General features: G+C 52.7%; 1 protein-coding gene across 1 annotated transcript in view; it reads left to right on the forward strand.

Moving 5' to 3' along the window:
* Positions 1 to 4,822: 4,822 nt before the first annotated feature.
* Positions 4,823 to 18,841, forward strand: part of CORO7 (coronin 7) — a 57,152-nt gene continuing 43,133 nt past the window's right edge. The window contains exons 1-6 of the mRNA XM_025859106.2: positions 4,823 to 4,984; positions 7,272 to 7,368; positions 8,477 to 8,551; positions 12,775 to 12,845; positions 13,259 to 13,442; positions 16,811 to 16,887. Coding sequence (XP_025714891.1) covers positions 4,925 to 4,984; positions 7,272 to 7,368; positions 8,477 to 8,551; positions 12,775 to 12,845; positions 13,259 to 13,442; positions 16,811 to 16,887 — 564 coding nt within the window. The 5' untranslated portion in view covers positions 4,823 to 4,924. The remainder of the gene's footprint in view (positions 4,985 to 7,271; positions 7,369 to 8,476; positions 8,552 to 12,774; positions 12,846 to 13,258; positions 13,443 to 16,810; positions 16,888 to 18,841) is intronic.

Genomic DNA, 18,841 nt, shown 5'->3' on the forward strand with positions numbered 1-18,841 from the left:
GTACATAAAGTGTTTTGTTTTCTAGAAGGAGGACTTCACTACAATGGATTCCTAAATTCCTGTTTGCTGGTAATTATTCTTGGAAACGGCACCTGTGAAATGTAAATCATCCTGGCCCCAAGTTAACCAGACATCCTTGTTTTGCTGGAATTTGATCCACCTTTTGATAAACTGTCCTTTAGGGTAGAGAGAGGTCTTCCAGTGTCCTGTAGAAACAGCCAAGTGGAGTCACTAGGAGTATAAAGAAACAAAGCTGGTAATTTATAGGCTCCTGGGACTGCAAGGCATCTTGCAGCCTGTCAGTTCAACCTCACAATTCACAATTTATTCTGCTCAAGTGTGCAGCAGCCTTCGAGCGCTAAGCTCTCTACCAGAATCACTCTCTCCATCTAGAATGGATCTGGGAGTGCATGAGATGGCAAGTCTCTAGGCCTTGATGTTCTTCTATCTCTTCCTTCTCCTTGCTGTGGAGCTTGGGTTGGTGGCTGTGGGAATGGGAAAGCTGACATTCTTCTACTCTGTTTCCATCAACCTTCAGTTTATGGAAATACAGTCACATGACTCAACATAGCCAGGGGCATGGCATGGTTCATTTCTCTCCTGGGAGAGAAGGTCAGAGGTCAGAAGCCTAGGTGCCAGGGCCAGGCAGGTAAAGGATGGGTGGAGGAGTGGCATATAGGTTGAGGGATCAGTAGGAGTGTGGTGAATGGGAAAACATGCATGATGGTGGCAGGTGGTACTCAGTGGGCCCATGTGGAGATGTGGACCTAGCCTTGCCAAATCTTTCCATTTTTCCAGAGAGGTTGAAATCCAAACTTTTAGGAAATTTACCAATTTTTAAAACATCATGTGAACCAACTAAAATATATCTGCGAATCAGATTTGGCCCACAACATGTTCATTTGTTACCTCTGGGGGTTAAAGACTTTTCTGACTTGCCCATTTAGGCCCATCTGACATAATGATAAATTAAAACAAAGCGAAACAAAAACAAACTCAGGAATAACAATGACATGACATCAAGCAAATTGGGAAGGTTTACATGAACCTTTGCTGTAGATGTATAGTTAATTTATATTTTAAAAAAAATTAGGGGCATCTGGATGGCTTAGCTGGTTAAGCATCCAACTTTGGCTCAGGTCATTATCTCAGGGTCCTGCGATGGAGTCCCGCATCGGGCTCCCTGCTTCGCGGGAAGCCTGCTTCTCCTTCCCCCACTCCCCCTGCTTGTGTTCCTGCTCTCTCTCTCTCTCTCTCTCTCTGTCAAATAAATAAATAAAATCTTTAAAAAAAAAGATTCATCCATGTTGTATCAGGGGTCAGAACTTCCTTCCTTTTTGAAACTGAATAAAATCCCATTGTATGTATAGACCACATTTTGCTTATCCATTCATCTGTCGATGGACAATGGATTGCTTCCATGTTTTAGCTTGTGAATAAGGCTGCTTTGAACACAGTTGTACAAGTATGTCTTCCTGACCCTGCTTTCCAATTATGTGGGGTATATACCCAGAAGTGGAATTGTTGGATCATATGATAATTCTATTTTTAATTTTTTGAGGAACTACCGTACTGTTTTCCACAGCTGCTGCATCATTTTACATTCTCATCAACAGTGCACAAAGGTTCCAATTACTCTACATCTTCACCAACACCTGTTATTTTCTGGGGGTTTTGTTTGTTGGTAGTAACCATCCTGTTGGGTGTGAAGTGGTATCATAATACTTTTAATCTCTCTAATGGCTAGTGATATTGAGCATCTTTTCATACCCTTAATGACCATTGGTATATCTTCTTTGGAGCAATGTCTATCCAAGACTTTTGCCAATTAAAAAAATATATTTTATTTATGTACTGGGGGGGCACGAGCAGGGAAAGGGGCAGAGGGAGAAGGAGAAGCAGACTCCCTGCTGAGTGTGGAGCCAGACACGGGGCTCGATGCAGGGCTTGATTCCTGGACCCTGAGATCATGACCTGAGCTGAAGTCAGACACCTAACCAACTGAGCCACCGAGGCACCCCAGAAATTTGCCAATTTTTAATTTAAGTGGTTTGTTTTTGTTGTTGTTAACTTTTAGGAATTCTCTATTATATTCTCCATATGAGTCCCTTATAAGTCACACATATGAATTGTAAATATTTTCTCCTATTCTGTGGACTGCCTTTTTATTCTGTTGATGATGTCTTTTGAGGAACAGACTTTTAAATTCTTCATGGTTTATTTCTCTTTTGCCTGGATCTTTTGGTGTCATATAAAAAAAATCATTGCCAAATCCAGTGTTGTGAAGCTTTTGTTCTATGTTTTCCCTCTAAGATTTTTATAGTTTTAGATCTATAGTTGATTTACATGTGAATTGCAATGCATAATGTCTGAATGTCCCCTTCCTGGGAGGTTATAAGTCAAATATTGTTGATGCAAGAAGAGATGACTGCATACCATAAACAATCTATAGTAACGGGTGGTATTAAACTATTAATAATCGTAATTCTAAAAGCAATATCTGGTATGGAGGAACCTCAAAAAAATATAAGTACTCTATCATCCAGTAATCCCACTTCTGGGTATATATCCAAAAGAATTGAAAGCAGGGCCTTAAAGAGAGATTTGCACATCCACGTTCATAGCAGCATTATTCACTACAACCAAAAGGTGAGAGAACCCAAATGGCTATTGATGGACAAACAAAATGTGGTATATCAATGGTATATATTATGTGGTGCATATAGTGGTATAATAGACTTAACAAGGATGGAAATCCTAAAAAAATGATAATATAAAAAGGGGCCACCTGGCTGGCTCAGTCAGTAGAGCGTCCGAATCTTGATCTCCTGGTTGTGAGTTCAAGTCCCACATTGGGCGTAGAGCTTACTTTGGGGAAAAAAAAAAAGGAAGGAAATACTGTCACATGCTACAAATGGAAGAACCTAAGGACATTATGCTAAATAAAATAAAGGAAAATCACATACGACTCCACTTACATGAGATAACAAAAGTAGTCAGACTACGGGCTCCTGACTGCCTCAGAGGAGCATTCGACTCTTGATGTCGGGGTTGTGAGTTTGAGCCCCATGTTGAGTGTAGAGAGTATTTAAAAATGAAATCCTAAAAAGTAAGTGAATAAATAAAGTAGTCAAACTAATAGAAAGTAGAATGGTGATTATCAGGGGCTGGTGGGAAGGAGAAATGAAGAGCTGTTGTTTGATGGGTGTAGAGTCTCAGTATTGCATGAAAAGGTTCTGGATACCTGTTGCCCAACACTGTGAATGTCCCTAACTACTGGACTGGACACTTAAAAATGGTAAATCTTATATTTTTTTACCACAATTTTTTTGGGAAAAAGAAGCAATATTGGCAGTAATCGAACACCACGACCAACATGAGACAACACTGCAGATTCTGCTGGAATTCCAGAGTCTGAAGAGTAGGCTCCCTGGAAAAGCTGTATCCAGGGGTTGCTGGACTGCTTAGAATTCCAAATCCCAGGCCTCAGTCAACTCCACTGACATCCTACTTTTATTTATTTTTATTTTTTAAAAGATTTTATTTATTTATTTATTTGAGAGAGAGAGAGAGAATGAGAGAGAGCACGAGAGGGAAGAGGGTCAGAGGGAGAAGCAGACTCCCCGCTGAGAGGGAGCCCGATGTGGGACCCGATGTGGGACCCGATCCTGGGGACTCGAGGATCACGACCCGAGCGGAAGGCAGTCGCTTAACCAACTGAGCCACCCAGGCGCCTGACATCCTACTTTTAATTTACGGATATCAAAGTCTCTCTTAACTCACCTGGTAGGATCCAGGTGGGAAGTAGTCTTTTAGACCTCACAGTTTACTTGTAAAAACTGAAAAAAAGAACTTGCATCTGGGCGGCCCTTGGTGTCCTCCACCACCACAAACCTTCAGAATCGCCCTGCAGGCAGGTACCTCAGGACAGGCTGTCCTCTGCCACAGACTTCGGAAATTTTTGCAGCATTCACATTCCTCAGATCAAAGTCCCTTTTCCAGACACGCCTGAGCAGGTGTCCTGCCTGTTCTCAAGCAGAAAGCCTGTTCTGGAGTTCCTCTCCAAGGCAAAGAGAAATGGTTGCGGAATGAAGCTGTTCTCTTTTCTTCCTGAGTTGTTTGGGGGCTAAGCAAGTCATTGGTGGGGCTCTGAAAGGTATTCTCCATTTCTCTCACTTTTCTCCCTTTCCGGTTACCTCTAAATCATACTTGCAGGTGTCGTTCCTGCCCCACGGCGCCCAAGGCCGGCAGCCAAGACATGCCCTAATGCGGGGATGCTGAAGGCCGCAACCCTGCCCTCGAGCCCACCTGGCTTAAGCAGGAGGGGTGCGACGCGGAGGCGCTGGAGTAAGCCCCGCGACAGGGATATGCGTCAGACCTGAGCGCCCCTTCCTTCCCCCGCTGCCACCCGCTATCCGTGTGACCGCGGCTAGCGGCTCCTCTGTCCTGAGCGCGGTCCCTGTCTCCGAAATGGAGCTAGTCCACTTCCGCCCCCTCTCCGCCCCGGGTAGGCCGCGCCCGGCGAGCTGGAGAGCCCCCCTGGGAAAAATTGCTGACTATAAAACCGGGACTGTGCCCCCAGCCCCGGCGCGCGCCCATCGGGGTCGGGGGCGGACAGCGCGCCGCACGTGACCTCCCCACCCGCGCGGCCAGCCCGCCGGCATCGGGGCGTGGCCTCGCTGGGCGGCCTCACAGCGATTGGTCGGAGGGCGGGGCCGGCGGCGCTCGCGCCGGGGGAGAGATGCCCGGGGCGGGGCCCAGTGGGCCGGAGCGGGCTGCGATTGGCCGGGGGTGTGTCGGGGCGTGGCCACAAGCGGTCGCGAGCGGGTGGGGCCGGAGGCGGCGGGAGTCGCGGCTGCTGTCCGTGCACCTGAGAGCCGACGCCCGGGTCTTCGAAGCTACGCCCGCAGCAGTCCCCGTCGCCATGAGCCGCTTCAAGGTGTCCAAGTTCCGACACACGGAGGCCCGGCCGTCCCGCCGCCAGGTGGGCCCTGCCCGCGGGTCCCCGCGCCCCCGCCCCTCCCCCTCCGCTGGACCCCACGCGGGGACCCCTCGAGCCCGCCTGCCCCGGGGCGCCCCCTTCAGGCCCAGGCCCGGTGTCCCGGCTGCTCCGTCGCACCCGGAGGACAGAATCTGGCGCTCCCTTGCCGGGTCTCTCTCTGGCCGCTCCGTGAGCGCCGCGATCCGCGGGCTCGCCCGCCTCGCCCCGGGACCCCCGAAGCGGTGCAGCCCGCCCGGCCGGGCCGAGGCTTGAGGCCTGCAAGGCTGCCTGCCTTTTCGGCTTCCGGTCGGCCTTGCCGGAGACCGCGGCTCGGGCTCTGCTGGCACCAGCTCCTCCCTGCCGCCCCGATCGGCCCTGCCCGGGGCTGGAGTGTGGGAGAGATGCCTCTCTCTCTGCTGGCCTTGGCGAGTCCGGGTGTGTCAGCTGAAGAGCGGGAGCCCCTCAGACAGAGGCGCTCCCCTCCCGCGGGTTTCCGCCGGCGTTTCCTTCTCTCGCGGCTGGCGCAAGAGCAGCTCTTCTCTTACTGGGATGATGCTCCCAGGGGCTGGGTGGGGTCTGGGGAGGCCCGAGGAGGTGGAGCCCAGAGGAAGAGCTGAACCAGGTGTTGGGGGCGCCTCGGAACCCCGAAAGGGCAGCCGGCTTGATGAGGGGTGTGCTTCAGAGATGATGCCAGTCCTGGTCTGTTGCTCCCCATATTATTTGGAAGGCAGGCTTAGGAACTGACTTCTAGTAGCCCCATCAAGAGCAAACGCATAGCAGGATAGCCTGGGGCAGCAGCCCAATTTTCATCCTCTGGACAATATTTCCTCTCTCTACTTCCGTGTGCTCCTGGAACCACAACTATGAACACCACAGCACTTTCCTTCCTCTGTACTGCTTACAGTCTTGTGAGGGAGACATACAGCAAGCAGACAGGCCTGCAAGGGCACTGCAAGTTTTAGTGAGTGCCCTGAAGAACACACAGGAAAGGCTGGAATGGAGATGGAGTGGAATGGCCACATGCAGGTTAATCTCCATAGAGTCGTCAGGGAAGGCTGCAGGGAGGAGGTGACATTTAAGCTGAGGTCAGGAAGGCGAGAAGCAGCCAGCTACAAGAAGAGTGGGGTGGGAAAGAGCCTGGTGGAGAAATGAAAAGTGGGCCAGAGTGGATGGAGGGCAGTGATGGGGAAGCAAGGTATCAGATGAGTCCAGAGCGGTCCTGCAGAGCCCAAGGGCCACAGGAAGAAGTTGGGTTTTTTCTGAGTCCAGTGGGGTGCCATTGCACTACAAGGCTGAAAGCAAAGCAAGGGGTGGAGAGGTGCTCAGATTTGCATTAATACTGTCTTTCTGAGTGCAGTAAGCATTCCTTGAATGGGTCTGGAGTATACTCGATGGGCCTTGGGTCTTGTCCCAGGTGGGCTTTAGTCCAACAAGGTAAACAGACAGGCATGGGACCAGGGATTACAGAGAGAGCTTTAAAAACAGTTTAGATTAGGGAGATGGGAGGACAGGTGATATGTTCTCCTTTTCAAAGATATTTCCTGTCACTCTATTTGTACAGTAAACATGAAATAATGCAAGATGATAACACAGGTGAAAATTGAAATAGAAACTTGCATGGAGGAGGCGGTTTCCGGTGCACTGTGGGTGGGTAGGTTGGGAAACAAGGGTGTTCAATTTTTAGGCGGCAGGGCTGAGTGTGACACAGTGCTTTGATACCAACAGAGAAAACGTTTGGACCTTGCTGATCTTAGTTTCAGAAAGAATGCTCCTTTGCTCCTCCATATGTGGGGGTGTTAACATTATTGCCTTTTCTCAGGGGTGCATTGTTCATCTTTCTGTGAGACTTTGTGGAGGAGAGGCCTTGATTCTTCCCCTTTCTGAGCTTGAGTGTTTTTCTCCTGGGGCTTGCAAGGAGACCCCTGTACTTGGTAGAGGCCTTCAGCAGTGCCTTGGAGGAAGTTGAGTCTGTCTTCTGTTTTAGGTACTCACTTCTGCTTTTTCTGCTTCTCTCTCTCCCTTTTAAAAGAAACAACCCCCTGGCCTCTTGACTTCATTTATCCTGGCTTCCCTTCTGACAGTCTTCTCCGCCGTATTAGAGAACCGATTTAATAGACCAAATTACCCCCCTATGGTTTAGGTTATCATTTCAATAATATTTTGAATATCTGAAGGGAGTGCATGAGTGGGGACAGGGTTAGATCCAAAGGAATGCATTTCTAATGGAGCAGCCCCTGCTTTAGTTATGAGCAGAGACCTGGCCATCACAATTCTTATTCTTTATTTTCAGGCCTGGATCAGTGACATTCGAGCAGGAACCACACCCTCATGTGGGAACCATATCAAATCCAGCTGCCACTTGATTGCATTTAACTCTGACCGTCCAGGTAGGGAGGTGGACATGGATGTGGATGGAGATTCAGACACTGTCACCCTAATTAGGATGGGGCGGAAGGACAGGCTCATTTCAGGCTGGAGGCTTGGGGGCTCCTCGTGGGGCTCAGAGGTCAGCACCATGCAGGGCCTTACACCCCTATAAACTGGTTAATGTGCAGTGATCAGATTGGTTTTGATTAGAGCATATGTGTATACTTTGTGTAAACCTCACTGGCTGTGGGTTGTTGTGTTTTTTTTTAAGATTTTATTTTATTTATTTGAGAGAGAGAGAGAGACAGTGCAAGTGGGAGAGGCAGAGAGAGAGGGAGGGAGAGAGAGAGAGAATGTGAAGCAGACTACACTGAGTGTGGAGTCTGATGTGGGGCTTGATCCCAGGACCCTGAGATCATGACCTGAGCTGAAACCAAGAGTCGGATGCTTGACTGACTGGGCTACCCAGGCGCCCCTGGCTATGGTTTTTAAGAGATTGGCCAGGAGGACAAGGAGAGGACTGTCCTGTTTGTTTTTAGCTGTCCCCATGTGCTACCCACTCCTCATCTGGAGGTCTGGGATTGGCTGGGGTCAATAGGAATACCAAGATTTGAAAAGTTCCCATGTTAGTTGGGACTTTTTTGGTTGCTAGTGATAACTCAGACCTCAAACTGACTTAAACAAAACTTGATTACTTCCTTGGCTGGTGTAAGTAAGATGTCCAGAGGCTTTAGGCAGAGCTGTATCCAGAGGATCACACATGCCATTGGCCCTGACCTGTGTCCTGTCCTTCGACTTAGCTGCCCTTGGGTGATGGCTTCTTTCTCAGGTAAAGCTGGGAAAAGTGGCCACTGGTGGCCCAAAGCTGACCTCATATGACCCACAATGCCAGAAAGAGATAACCTCTTTCTCCAGTATTTTCTGTACATCTGATGTCACAGCAGGTTTTTTTGTAGGTAAGAAAATGATCTTGGACCAATCACTGTGTCCAGAGAGGTATTATTTTAAAATTGGTGGAGGCTCTGGGAAGGTCCAAGGCTGAGCTTTTGGGTCTCGTGTCCTCTGGGAGCCCTGGGCAGCAAACGGTTCCCATTAGGACTGAAGTCAGAGCCCCCGTGTGTTTGACAGGTGTGCTGGGCATCGTGCCTCTGGAAGGCCAAGGAGAGGACAAAAGACAGGTGACCTACCTTGGCTGCCATTCAGGTGAGTGGAGACTGGACCCAGGAAGTCTAGAACTCGCTCCTCCCTCCCTGGGTAGAGGGATTCATACTCACCTGGTTCCACAGTCCCATGGCTTGCCAGGTTCCTCCTTTTGTCCTCGCTATACTTTTGTACAGCGAAAGATATATTGGAAAGCTGGGTCCTGGTTGAGAATTGCACTTGGGCAGAGAGAGGGGAAGCTGAGTGCTCCAGATCGTCCAACTGAGAGGGGGGGGATGTGCCCTGGCCAGCGCCAGGCTCCAGGCTGATGCTGTGGAGTCCACTGTGGAGGACTCAGCCCTATGGGGTTCTTAGCCCCGCGACCTCTCCTGGAGCCCAGCAGACCACCCTTCACCACCAGGCCTCCTCCCCAGCCAGGCTGCTCAACGCCCTTCAAGGAGGGGGCTGGCTGGGCTTCAGGGCGGGAGACGGGCCCTCACAAAGAGAGCTTTTGTGTGCTGCAGCTGCTTCTGGGGGCTCCCGGCAGCCTGCCTGGCAGCCCGCCCGTTCCAAGGGAACAGTTCGCGCTCCCTGTCCAGCTGCTGTGGCTGCAGGCCAGCCCCTCGGGCTTGCCTTCCTGGCTGCCTGTTGGGTGGCCTTGGGGGAGGGAAAGGGTCTAACCCTTGATCCCCAGTCTGAGTGTGCAGCTCAGTGTAGGGGTCCAGGTGATGAGAACAGAAGCCAATAGAGTAACAGTGGTGAAGACCATTCAAGAGCTCTTTATGTGCTAAGAACGTTGTCTATACTTTTTCTTCTTATTCCTTCTTAAAGCCTTTTACAACTACATTGAGGCATCATTTATATACCATTAATATGACTTGTTTTGAGTGAGGAATTTGATGATTTTGATGGAAGTGACAGAGTTGGGTATCCAAAACCCAATTTTAGAACATTTCCCTAGAGGATCCTCATGCCCCTTTGTGGTTAATCCATTTCCACCTCCGGCACCGAAGCCTCAGACACTGGTTGATCTGCTTTCTGCCTCTGCTGCCAGGGACTGCAAGCTACTGTCCCGGCCACATCTGGCCGGCTGCCTGTCTTGGTAAATAGCATTTTCTGGGACACAGCCACGCCTCTTCATTGACGTTTGGCCTGTGACTGCTTTCTCCCAGCAACCACAGAGTTGAGGAGGTGTGACAGAGACCATAAGGTCCCCAGGCCCTCAAGTATTTACCGTCTTAGCCTTTTCCAGCAAACGTTTGCCAGCTGTAGCCCGGCCTTTTCTGGATGTTTCGCATAAATGGAATGATACCACACGTAGTCTTTGAAATCTGGCTTCTTTCACTTAGCGTAACATTTGAGATTAATTTTTGTTGTAACAGGTGGAAGGGGTCCGCTTTTTTTATCCACTCGTACACCTTTTTTTTTTTAAAGGTTTTATTTGTGTATTTGAGACAGAGATAAAAGGAGAGAGAACACGAGATGGGGGAGGGTCAGAGGGAGAAGCAGACTCCCCACTGAGCAGGGAGCCCAATGTGGGGCTCGATCCCGGGACTCCAGGATCATGACCTGAGCCGAAGGCAGTTGCTTAACCAACTGAGCCACCCAGGCGCCCTCTTACACCTTTTTGAAGAAAAATTTTAAATGACCCATATTTTAGCTAAGAAAACTAAGGCTAAAAGAGATTAGGAGCCTACCAACACTGGACTTGGAACCAGGGTCTGTCTGACCCCTGTATTGTTTTTTTTGTTTCTTTTGGTTTTTTTAGATTCATTTATTTATTTGAGAGAGAGAGAATGTGTGGGTGCGCGTGCATTGGGAGAGGGGCAAAGGGAGGGAGAATCCTGAAGTGGACTCCCCACTGAGTGTGGAGTCAGACTCAGGGCTCGATCCTAGGACCCTGACATCACGATCTGAGCCAAAACCAAGAGCGGGCCGTTCGACCAGCTGAGCCCCTTGGGCACTCCTGGCCCCTGTATTCTTGATGCATGTTACCCGTGGGGGAGCTGCCCCAGGTTGCTGATGTCTGTCAGGTAGTGAGCCCCATTACTGGGGGGCCTTTGAGGAGAAGCTGGACCAGGCCTCTTTTGATAGGGTGTAGCTCACTGTGGTCTCAACTATTCACAGCCTTGCCAGAACGCTGCTCTGGGGGCACCTCTAGTTCCTCAGAACCTGCCTTCGAGGCAGCAGGCACCAGTCTGCCCTCTGAGGTGCCACTGGTGGGGGAGAGTGTAGTGGGCTGGCCTTTGGCTGCCCCCCTGCCTTCAGGGGTACCTTCTGCCTCCTGGTCAGGGCCAAGTGCCCTTCAGCCCAGCCACCCAGGGGAGCAGAGAGCTGGGAAGCATTTGAAGAGTGTTCCTGCGGTCTGGGCTGTGGGGTGGCTGGGGACCTGCTCCGAACTGGGAAAGGCAGTGTGGTGCTGTCTGAAGATGTAGGTTCTGAAACTGAACTGACCGCCTGACATCAGTCAGCCTTGCCCCTTCTTAGTTGTGTGGCTCTGAGCAAATTACTTAACCTTTCTCTCCTCATGTCCTTGTCCCCCAGTTGGGGATCATGCCATAGTGCCATCCTGAGGGGTTGTTGTGAGGATTTGGTGAGGTAAATGCACATAAAGGACACGAGCCTGCCAGTTCAGCTGGGCACTCAGGTTGGCCACATCACCGCTTCTCATTTCCTCGGGGATGCCAGGTTGGTCATGCTGGCTGCTGCATCTGGCCTGGGCCCTGCCCTGTCAAGTGCGGAGCCCACAGGCAGGGTGGCAGGGGTTCCAGGAGTCCAGACCAGGGCTGTCCCAAGGGGTGCCTGTCTTCATCTGCCCCTTCTCTTTCTCCTTCTTTTTTTTTTAATATTTTATTTGTTGGAGAGAAAGAGAGAGAGCACAAGCAGGGGGAGCAGCAGAGGGAGAGGGAGAAGCAGGCTTCCCACAGAGCAGGGAGCCTGATGCAGGGCTCGATCCCAGGACCCTGAGATCATGACCCGAGCCGAAGGCAGCCACTCAGCCAACTGAGTCACCCAGGTGTCCCTGCCCTTCTCTTTTCTCTTCAGAGTCTGGCTCTGGCCTGAGAGGAAAACATACCCCCTGTGGAGGCAGGCAGCAGAAATAGTCACTGCGCTCCTTACCCTGGTGATGCAAGCCTGGCTATCATGCTCACAATTCCCTGCCACCCCCCACACTGAGCCCTGGCCTCCTCACCCCCCTGGTGAGGTTCAGGAAATGTGGGTTTCCTCTCAGGTCTGTGGCTCACTCGGTGTGCCCCTGTCTCCCTCTCCTGGCCTTCTGGAGCTGAGCAGCTCAGGTTCTTGGGTTGCAAAGAACTGAGACCAGCTCCAGCTTGCTTTAGCCAAAAAGGGATTTAGAGGAGAGCTTCCAGAGCTGAAGGCCTGGGGAGTTTCCAAAACCAAAGGAGCAGCTGGACATGCAGGCCTTAGGAGGGTCCTGGCATGGGAGCTGACGGCTCCCTCCCAGCTGGCTGCCCTCCACCCAGGCCAGTCCCTGAGGCGCCCTGTCACTAGGCCTTCCAATTCCGGGTGTAATTCCCTTAAGAGAGAATCTGGCTGCTCAGCCTCGGGTCAGATACACTCTGGCCACCGCCCCCCCCCCCCAGTGGGGACTTGAGGGGCAGAGAGCTCCTAGCTTGGGCATGTCACCCAGGCCCCCGCTTCCCTGATGTCTGACCTGTTCTAGTCCTTCATATTCTTCAGGGCTCACCGTGTTTCCTCCATGAAGCTGCCCTAAGCCCTGACCTTAGAGTCCCCATACTCAGCCTACCTCTTGCTACGTCTGCAGAGATGTGTGTGTGTGTGTGTGTGTGTCTCTCGCTGTGGAGGTGCTGAGGGTCTGTCAGGGCTGGGTGGTGTCCAGTTTGTGAATCCCTCGTGGACCCAGAGCAGGGCTGGCAGGTGTCCAGTTTGTGAATCCCTCGTGGACCCAGAGCAGGGCTGGCACTCACATTCATGCACATGTTTGTAGGCCAGGCCCTGCATTGGGCTCTGGATTTGGGGCACATGCAGGTGCTTGGTGTTTTGAGGAACTTTCTGCCTGTCATCGTGCTGCTAACCTCCTGATGCCAGGGCCTTGGCGCATCCTGGGGGTTGTGTACCACAGGCAGAGATTTCCAGAAGTGCCTTTCCTCGTGGACTTTCAGCCTGCCACCGTGTAGGCAGAGTTGTCCCATCTCTGAAACCCTGGGCTGTGGTTCCCCACCTTGGGGAGATATCCTATTGGGCTGTAAACAAAGTTCTGGTAAGTTCTCGCCAGGCCTGTGTCAGCCATTGCTTTCCTGCAGACCTGGTCACGGACCTGGACTTCTCTCCCTTTGATGACTTCCTCCTGGCCACGGGCTCAGCTGACAGGACGGTGAGTGGAGCTGCTGGACGAACTGCTCAATGTCCCTTCCAGTTCCCTCCAGGGCCCTCGGCCCCTGCACAGGCCTCCAGAGCCGGGCTAGCCCGGAGTCTCGGTTCCTCGGCCCACACCAGCTCCCTTGTGCTCCCGTGCCCTTGCTGGGAGCCGTGGACTTCGCTTGCTGTTCTGCTGCTGGGCTGCCTGAGGAGTGCAGGGCTGGGGTGGTGGGGGACACTGGAGGAGATGGAGCAGAGCCCCTGCCCCATGTCTCCCAGCTCCCCCCACACCCCTGCCTCTAATGACACCCCGTGATCCTGGGCTGGATTGCCCTGTCTTTCCTCACACGGGATACACAGCCCCCATGCCCAAGCACAGTCCCAGGGTTGGGGGCGGCCCTGGGCTCACGGACTTGCTCTTTCCCGTAGGTGAAGCTGTGGCGCCTGCCCGCCCCTGGCCAGGCGCTGCCCTCGATGCCCGGGCTGGTGCTGGGTCCAGAGCCTGTCCAGGTAGAGGTGCTGCAGTTTCATCCCGCTGCGGATGGCGTCCTGGCGAGTGCAGCGGGCACGGCCGTGAAAGTCTGGGATGTAGCCAAGCAGCAGGCCCTCACAGGTACCCCTGCCCAGCAGCCCCTGTCTGGGCAGCACTCCATCGCTCTAGGTGTTCGGTACTGTGAATTTTAGAGTATGTGTGTCCGTGGGAGGAAAGGTTGTGAGATTCTAGCCGACATATCACAAATGCTCCATTCCACTTCCTATAGGCATCTGTTTTCATCTCGTGAACTTGTTTTTCCTCTGTATGCTTAAGTACCTTCCTTCTACTGGTATTGCTCGAGTGGTGTGTCACTTTGGTTTTGAAAACAAACTTCTGGCTGCTTTTCTGCCTGACGGGGATTCTGCCGCCTTGAAGCCCCTTCCCCCAGGCTTCTGCTCTTGCTTTCACGGCTGAGCCTGTCTTCATGCCTTCCAAGTCTGGTGGCTGCTCTAAGCCACCCCCATAGCCGGGGGGCCTTACAAACAATGGAAATTCATTGCTCATGGTTCTGGAGCCTGGACATCCAAGGTCAGGGTGCTGGCCGACTCGGTGTGGTGAGAACCTGCTTCCTGGGTCACCGATGGCCGTCCTTCTGTGTATCCTCACAGCGGAAGGGACAAAGGGGTGCTCAGGGCCTCTTACCAGGTCACTGATCCGGTTCAGGAGGCTCCACCCTCATGACCCAGTTACCTCTCAGAGGCCCTGCCTCCAGATACTGTCACAGCGGGAGTCAGGCTTCAACATGTGGGGAGACACAATCAGACAAGCATAGATGATGACAGCTTTGGGTCAGATTCCTCAGTGAATGGTTATGACCCTGTGACCCATGTGGATGCCTCGTATTCTCTGGTGACGCCACAGCATCATTTCTGCCGAGGCCCTTACATGCTCATCCCCTTTTTAGGGCAAAGACGCAGGCTCTGAGAGTTAAAGGATGGCCTTGCCTTCTAGGGCTGTGTGGAGTGTCCAGGGTAGGCCAGGCTCACCGAGGTGAGGTCCCCACCTCGGGCTGGGACAGAGAGACGACCCGAGGGCTGTCGGTAGTGTGAACTGCCCAGCTCCTGGTACCATCCAGGAGACCAGCCTGACCTTTGAAGCAGAGGGGTCCAGGTAGTCTGTCATCAGGGGGTCACTCAGCTGTAACTGCTGTGTCTCAAGCCCTCGCAGGCCTGGTGTTGTGCTGAGGGCTTCCTGCCGACTCGGCACAGTGGTGCCACCGGGCAGCGCTGCCATTCCCATGTCACAGATGAGGTTAAACAACGGGCCCAAGGCTAAGGAGCAGGTGGGCAGCAGGGCTGGGGTTAATCCCAGGGCAGGAAGCCTGGGCAAAGTGGTTGTCTGCTGCTGCAGAACAGATAATCACAGAATGTAGAGGCTTAAAATACTTATGAACATTTATTTATTTTTTTTAAAGATTTATTTTATTTTACTTATTTGAGAGAGAGAGAATGAGAGATAGAGAGCACGAGAGGGAAGAGGGTCAGAGGGAGAAGCAGACTCCCTGCTGAGCAGGGAGCCCGATGCGGGACTCGATCCTGGGACTCCAGGATCATGACCTGAGCCGAAGGCAGTCGCCTAACCAACTGAGCCACCCAGGTGCCCCTTATGAACATTTATTATCTCACAGTTTCTGAGGGTCAGAGATTTGGGAGCTGTTCAGCTGGGTGGTTCATGCTCTGGTCTCTTAAGAGGTTGCAGTGGAGATGTTGGCTTCCTCATCAGAAGACTTGATTGGGGCAGGAGGCTCGGCTTCTCAGAGGGTTCACGGATACATTGCTGGCTGTGAGCAGGACACCTCAGTCCCCGCCACGGGTCCTCTCCCTGGGCTGCGTAAGCACCCCCGCAGCCTGGTGGCTGGCTGCCTCTGGTGGACCATCCATGGGGGACAGAGCAGGGAGGAAGCGGCAGTGCCTTGCGTGGCCCAGCTTTGGAAGTCTCCACTTACACCAGACTCTCTTCGTTAGAAGTGAGTTACTAAGTGTTGCTCACACTCAAGACAAAGGGAATTAGGCTTCACGTTTTGAAGGGAGGGTGCGTTAGATCACTAGGGCTGCTGTAATGAAGGACCACAACCTGGATGACTTCAAATAACAGAAACTTCCTGTCTCATAGTCTGGAGAACAGAAGCCTGAAACCCAGGGGTTGGGGCAGGGCTGGTGCCTTCCAAGGGCAACGAGGGCGAGTCTGTCCCAGGCCCCACTGGCGCCCCTCAGCTTGTCCGTGGTGTCTTCTCCAAGTCTTCGCATCGTCTTCCCTCTGTGCACCTCTGACTCTGTGTCCACATTTCCCTTTTCACGAGGACCAGTCCTACTGGACTAGGACCTACCCTAACGATATCAGCTTAAGTTATCTTCCACAAAGACCCTGTTTCCAGGGCGCCTGGGTGGCTCAGTCGGTTAAGCGACTGCCTTCGGCTCGGGTCATGATCCTGGAGTCCCGGGATCGAGTCCCACATCGGGATCCCTGCTCAGCAGGGAGTCTGCTTCTCCCTCAGACCCTCTTCCCTCTCATGCTCTCTATTTCTCATTCTCTCTCTTGCAAATAAATAAATAAAATCTTTAAAAAAAAAAAAGACCCTGTTTCCAAAGAAAAGTACAACACAGGTGCTGATGGTTAGGACGTCAGCATTTTTTTTAAGTTTGTTTATTTTATCTTTTTTAAGATTTTATTTATTTATTTGACAGAGAGACACAACGAGAGAGGGACCACAAGCAGGGGGAGTGCGGGAGGGAGAAGCAGGCTTCCCGCGGAGCAGGGAGCCCAATGTGGGGCTCGATCCCAGGACCCTGGGATCATGACCTGAGCTGAAGGCAGACGCCTAACGACTGAGTCACCCAGGCGCCCCTATTTGTTTATTTTTAAGTAATTTCTCTACCCAGTGTGGGGCTCGAACTCCCTACCCTGAGACCAAGAAGTCACATGCTCTTCCGACATTGCCAGCCAGGCGTCCTAGCATCTTTTTGTGGGGAGACAATTCAACCTATAATAGGACGAGCATCACATAATTTGTGGACATACTTGAAAACTGTCACACTGGGGGAGGAGCAGGGATGGCCCAAGCAGAGGCCCAGGGTGGGAATGTGTGTGGCTTGGCCATGGGCTGGTGTGACTCAGTTGGGGTGTGTTGGTGAGTGACTGGAAGTAAGCCTGGGTAGGACGTGAAAGCCAGGCTGAGCAAGGATCAGGGAGGCTCAGAAGGTTTTTGAGTAGAAGCGTGGCCTGATGCAGGCAGGGCTGAAGGAAGAAGTCCAGGCGCAGTGCAGCGGGTTTGGAAGGAGGCGCTGCCCTTTCTCCTCCTGCTGGAGAGAAACCCTTGCAAGCTGCTGCCTCTGCTGGGCGTGACCCCAAGCTAGGCCCTCTTGTGCCCACTTCACTGGTGCCCCCATTGCCCAGCACAGGGTGGGGAGACCCTGGGCCCCTTCCTGACCTTGGCTGCTTCTCTACAGAGCTGGTGGCCCATGGGGACCTGGTGCAGAGTGCTGTCTGGAGCCGGGATGGAGCCCTGGTGGGAACAATGTGCAAGGTAAGCAGCTGGACCGTGAGTCTTGGGGAAGTGCCTGCGGTGGGGACTGAGGCATGCCCGGCTCTGTGCGGGGATATCATGTTGAGGAGCGCATGTCCTGGGCTGTACCTGGCGGGCTTGGTGAGATTTATGGGGCAGAAAAGCACTCAGGTCAGGGGCATTTGTGAATCCCTTCACCTCAGCTGCCCTCACACTTTCTGCTTCACACCTGCATCTGGAAACCCCCACACCCCTTCAGTTTCCAGGGTCTGGGTTCCCTCTCAGATAGGGGCTCAAGTTAAGCCCCATGTTAGCCTCCCCCCCACGGCGCTGTTTTGTGTATTGGACTCCCCTCCATCCTCAGCCAGCCTCACCTGGCTGCTGTGTGCTTTGTCCACACTACTATCCTTTCCAGAGTGTCGTGTGGAGCAGCATCCATACACAGGGCTTTGTGCTGGCCCTCACACCCAGTCAGCAGGCCTCAGGGTCCTCACTGATGCCAGGCCCTATGCCCACCTGGTCCCCTGCTGGCGAGAGTAGCCAACATGGGCCAAGGCATCTTACAGATGAGAAGATCAGTGTGAGCCGTGACACAGGCTCTGAGAGAGGGACATGAGGAGCTCTGAGCTGGTTGAGAGGCCAGGAGGCTTGGCCTCAGGCAGGGCCCCCAAAGGGAGAGTTACTGGGGTTGGGTGGGGAGAGCTGGGCAGTGTAGCGACAGGTGCAGGCCTAGAAGGGGCTGGGTGCAGAGAGCAGTGGGCAAGGCTGGAGTGGTGTGCCCAGGGTTACTCTTGTTACCGTAGAAGCAGCAGGAGACCCTGGAGCGTTTAAAGCCAGAGGGGGCTGTGGCATGAGGTGAGCAGATTTGAATTTTGAAAGCTCTCCAGTTGCAGTGTGGACAGAACATTGCAGGGATGGGCGGTATCTAAAAGGGAGGGCAGGACGCCTCCTGGGGTAGTAGAGTGGGCCTGAAGGAAGGGTCAGAACCTGTGTGGGAGACGGAAGGAGCCACCCTGTGGCAGGAAGGAAGCCAAGACAGGGCTGGCGGTCTATGCCCTGAGGGCCAGGGCGACAGGGTCCCCGAGGGAGGTGGCTGGGGACACCAGGAAGAGTCAGCTGAGGGGTGAATAGTGCTTATCTGTTGGATTGGGGAGATGGGTGAGCTTCGGGACTTCTGGGGACCTGCTGCGTCCTAGAGCCACACATGCAGTATGGAAGGACATGGGAGTCTGTGAGGGCTCCTCTGGGGGCTCACTGCAGGGGCGGGGTGTCAGGGGTTTCTCTGAGGGAGAAAATATGGGGTCTGCATACTTGGGGGATCCTGTTTCCAAATTTCTCTGCCTTCTTAGAAGCCCCATTTCCCAGGGTTTTTTTTTTTTTTAAGATTTTATTTATTTATGAGAGAGAGCATGAGGGGGGGAGAGTCAGAGGGAGAATTGAGCCTGATGTGGGACTCGATCCCGGGACTCCAGGATCATGACCTGAGCCGAAGGCAGTCGCTTAACCAACTGAGCCACCCCGGCGCCCTCCCAGGGTTTTTTTTAAGATTTATTTATTTTATTTATTTTATTTTATTTTTTAAGATTTTATTTATTTGAGAGAGAGAGAGAGTGAGAGATAGAGAGCACGAGAGGGAAGAGGGTCAGAGGGAGAAGCAGACTCCCTGCTGAGCAGGGAGCCCGATGTGGGACTCGATCCCGGGACTCCAGGATCATGACCTGAGCCGAAGGCAGTCGCTTAACCAACTGAGCCACCCAGGCGCCCCCTAAGATTTATTTATTTTAGAGAGCGAGTGTGCATGAGCAGGGGGAGGGGCAGAGGGAGAGGGAGAATGTCAAGCAGGCTCCCCACTGAACTTGGAGCCCTATACAGGGCTCGATCTCAGGACCCTGAGATCATGCCCTGAGCTGAAATCAAGAGTCGGACGCTCAACCGACTGAGCCACCCAGGTGCCCCCTGACCCAGTTTTCTAAAT

Source organism: Callorhinus ursinus, unplaced genomic scaffold (assembly GCF_003265705.2).
Source record: "Callorhinus ursinus isolate GAN/ISIS: 27379988/994484 unplaced genomic scaffold, GSC_fseal_2.0 scaffold13, whole genome shotgun sequence".
Taxonomy (NCBI): domain Eukaryota; kingdom Metazoa; phylum Chordata; class Mammalia; order Carnivora; family Otariidae; genus Callorhinus; species Callorhinus ursinus.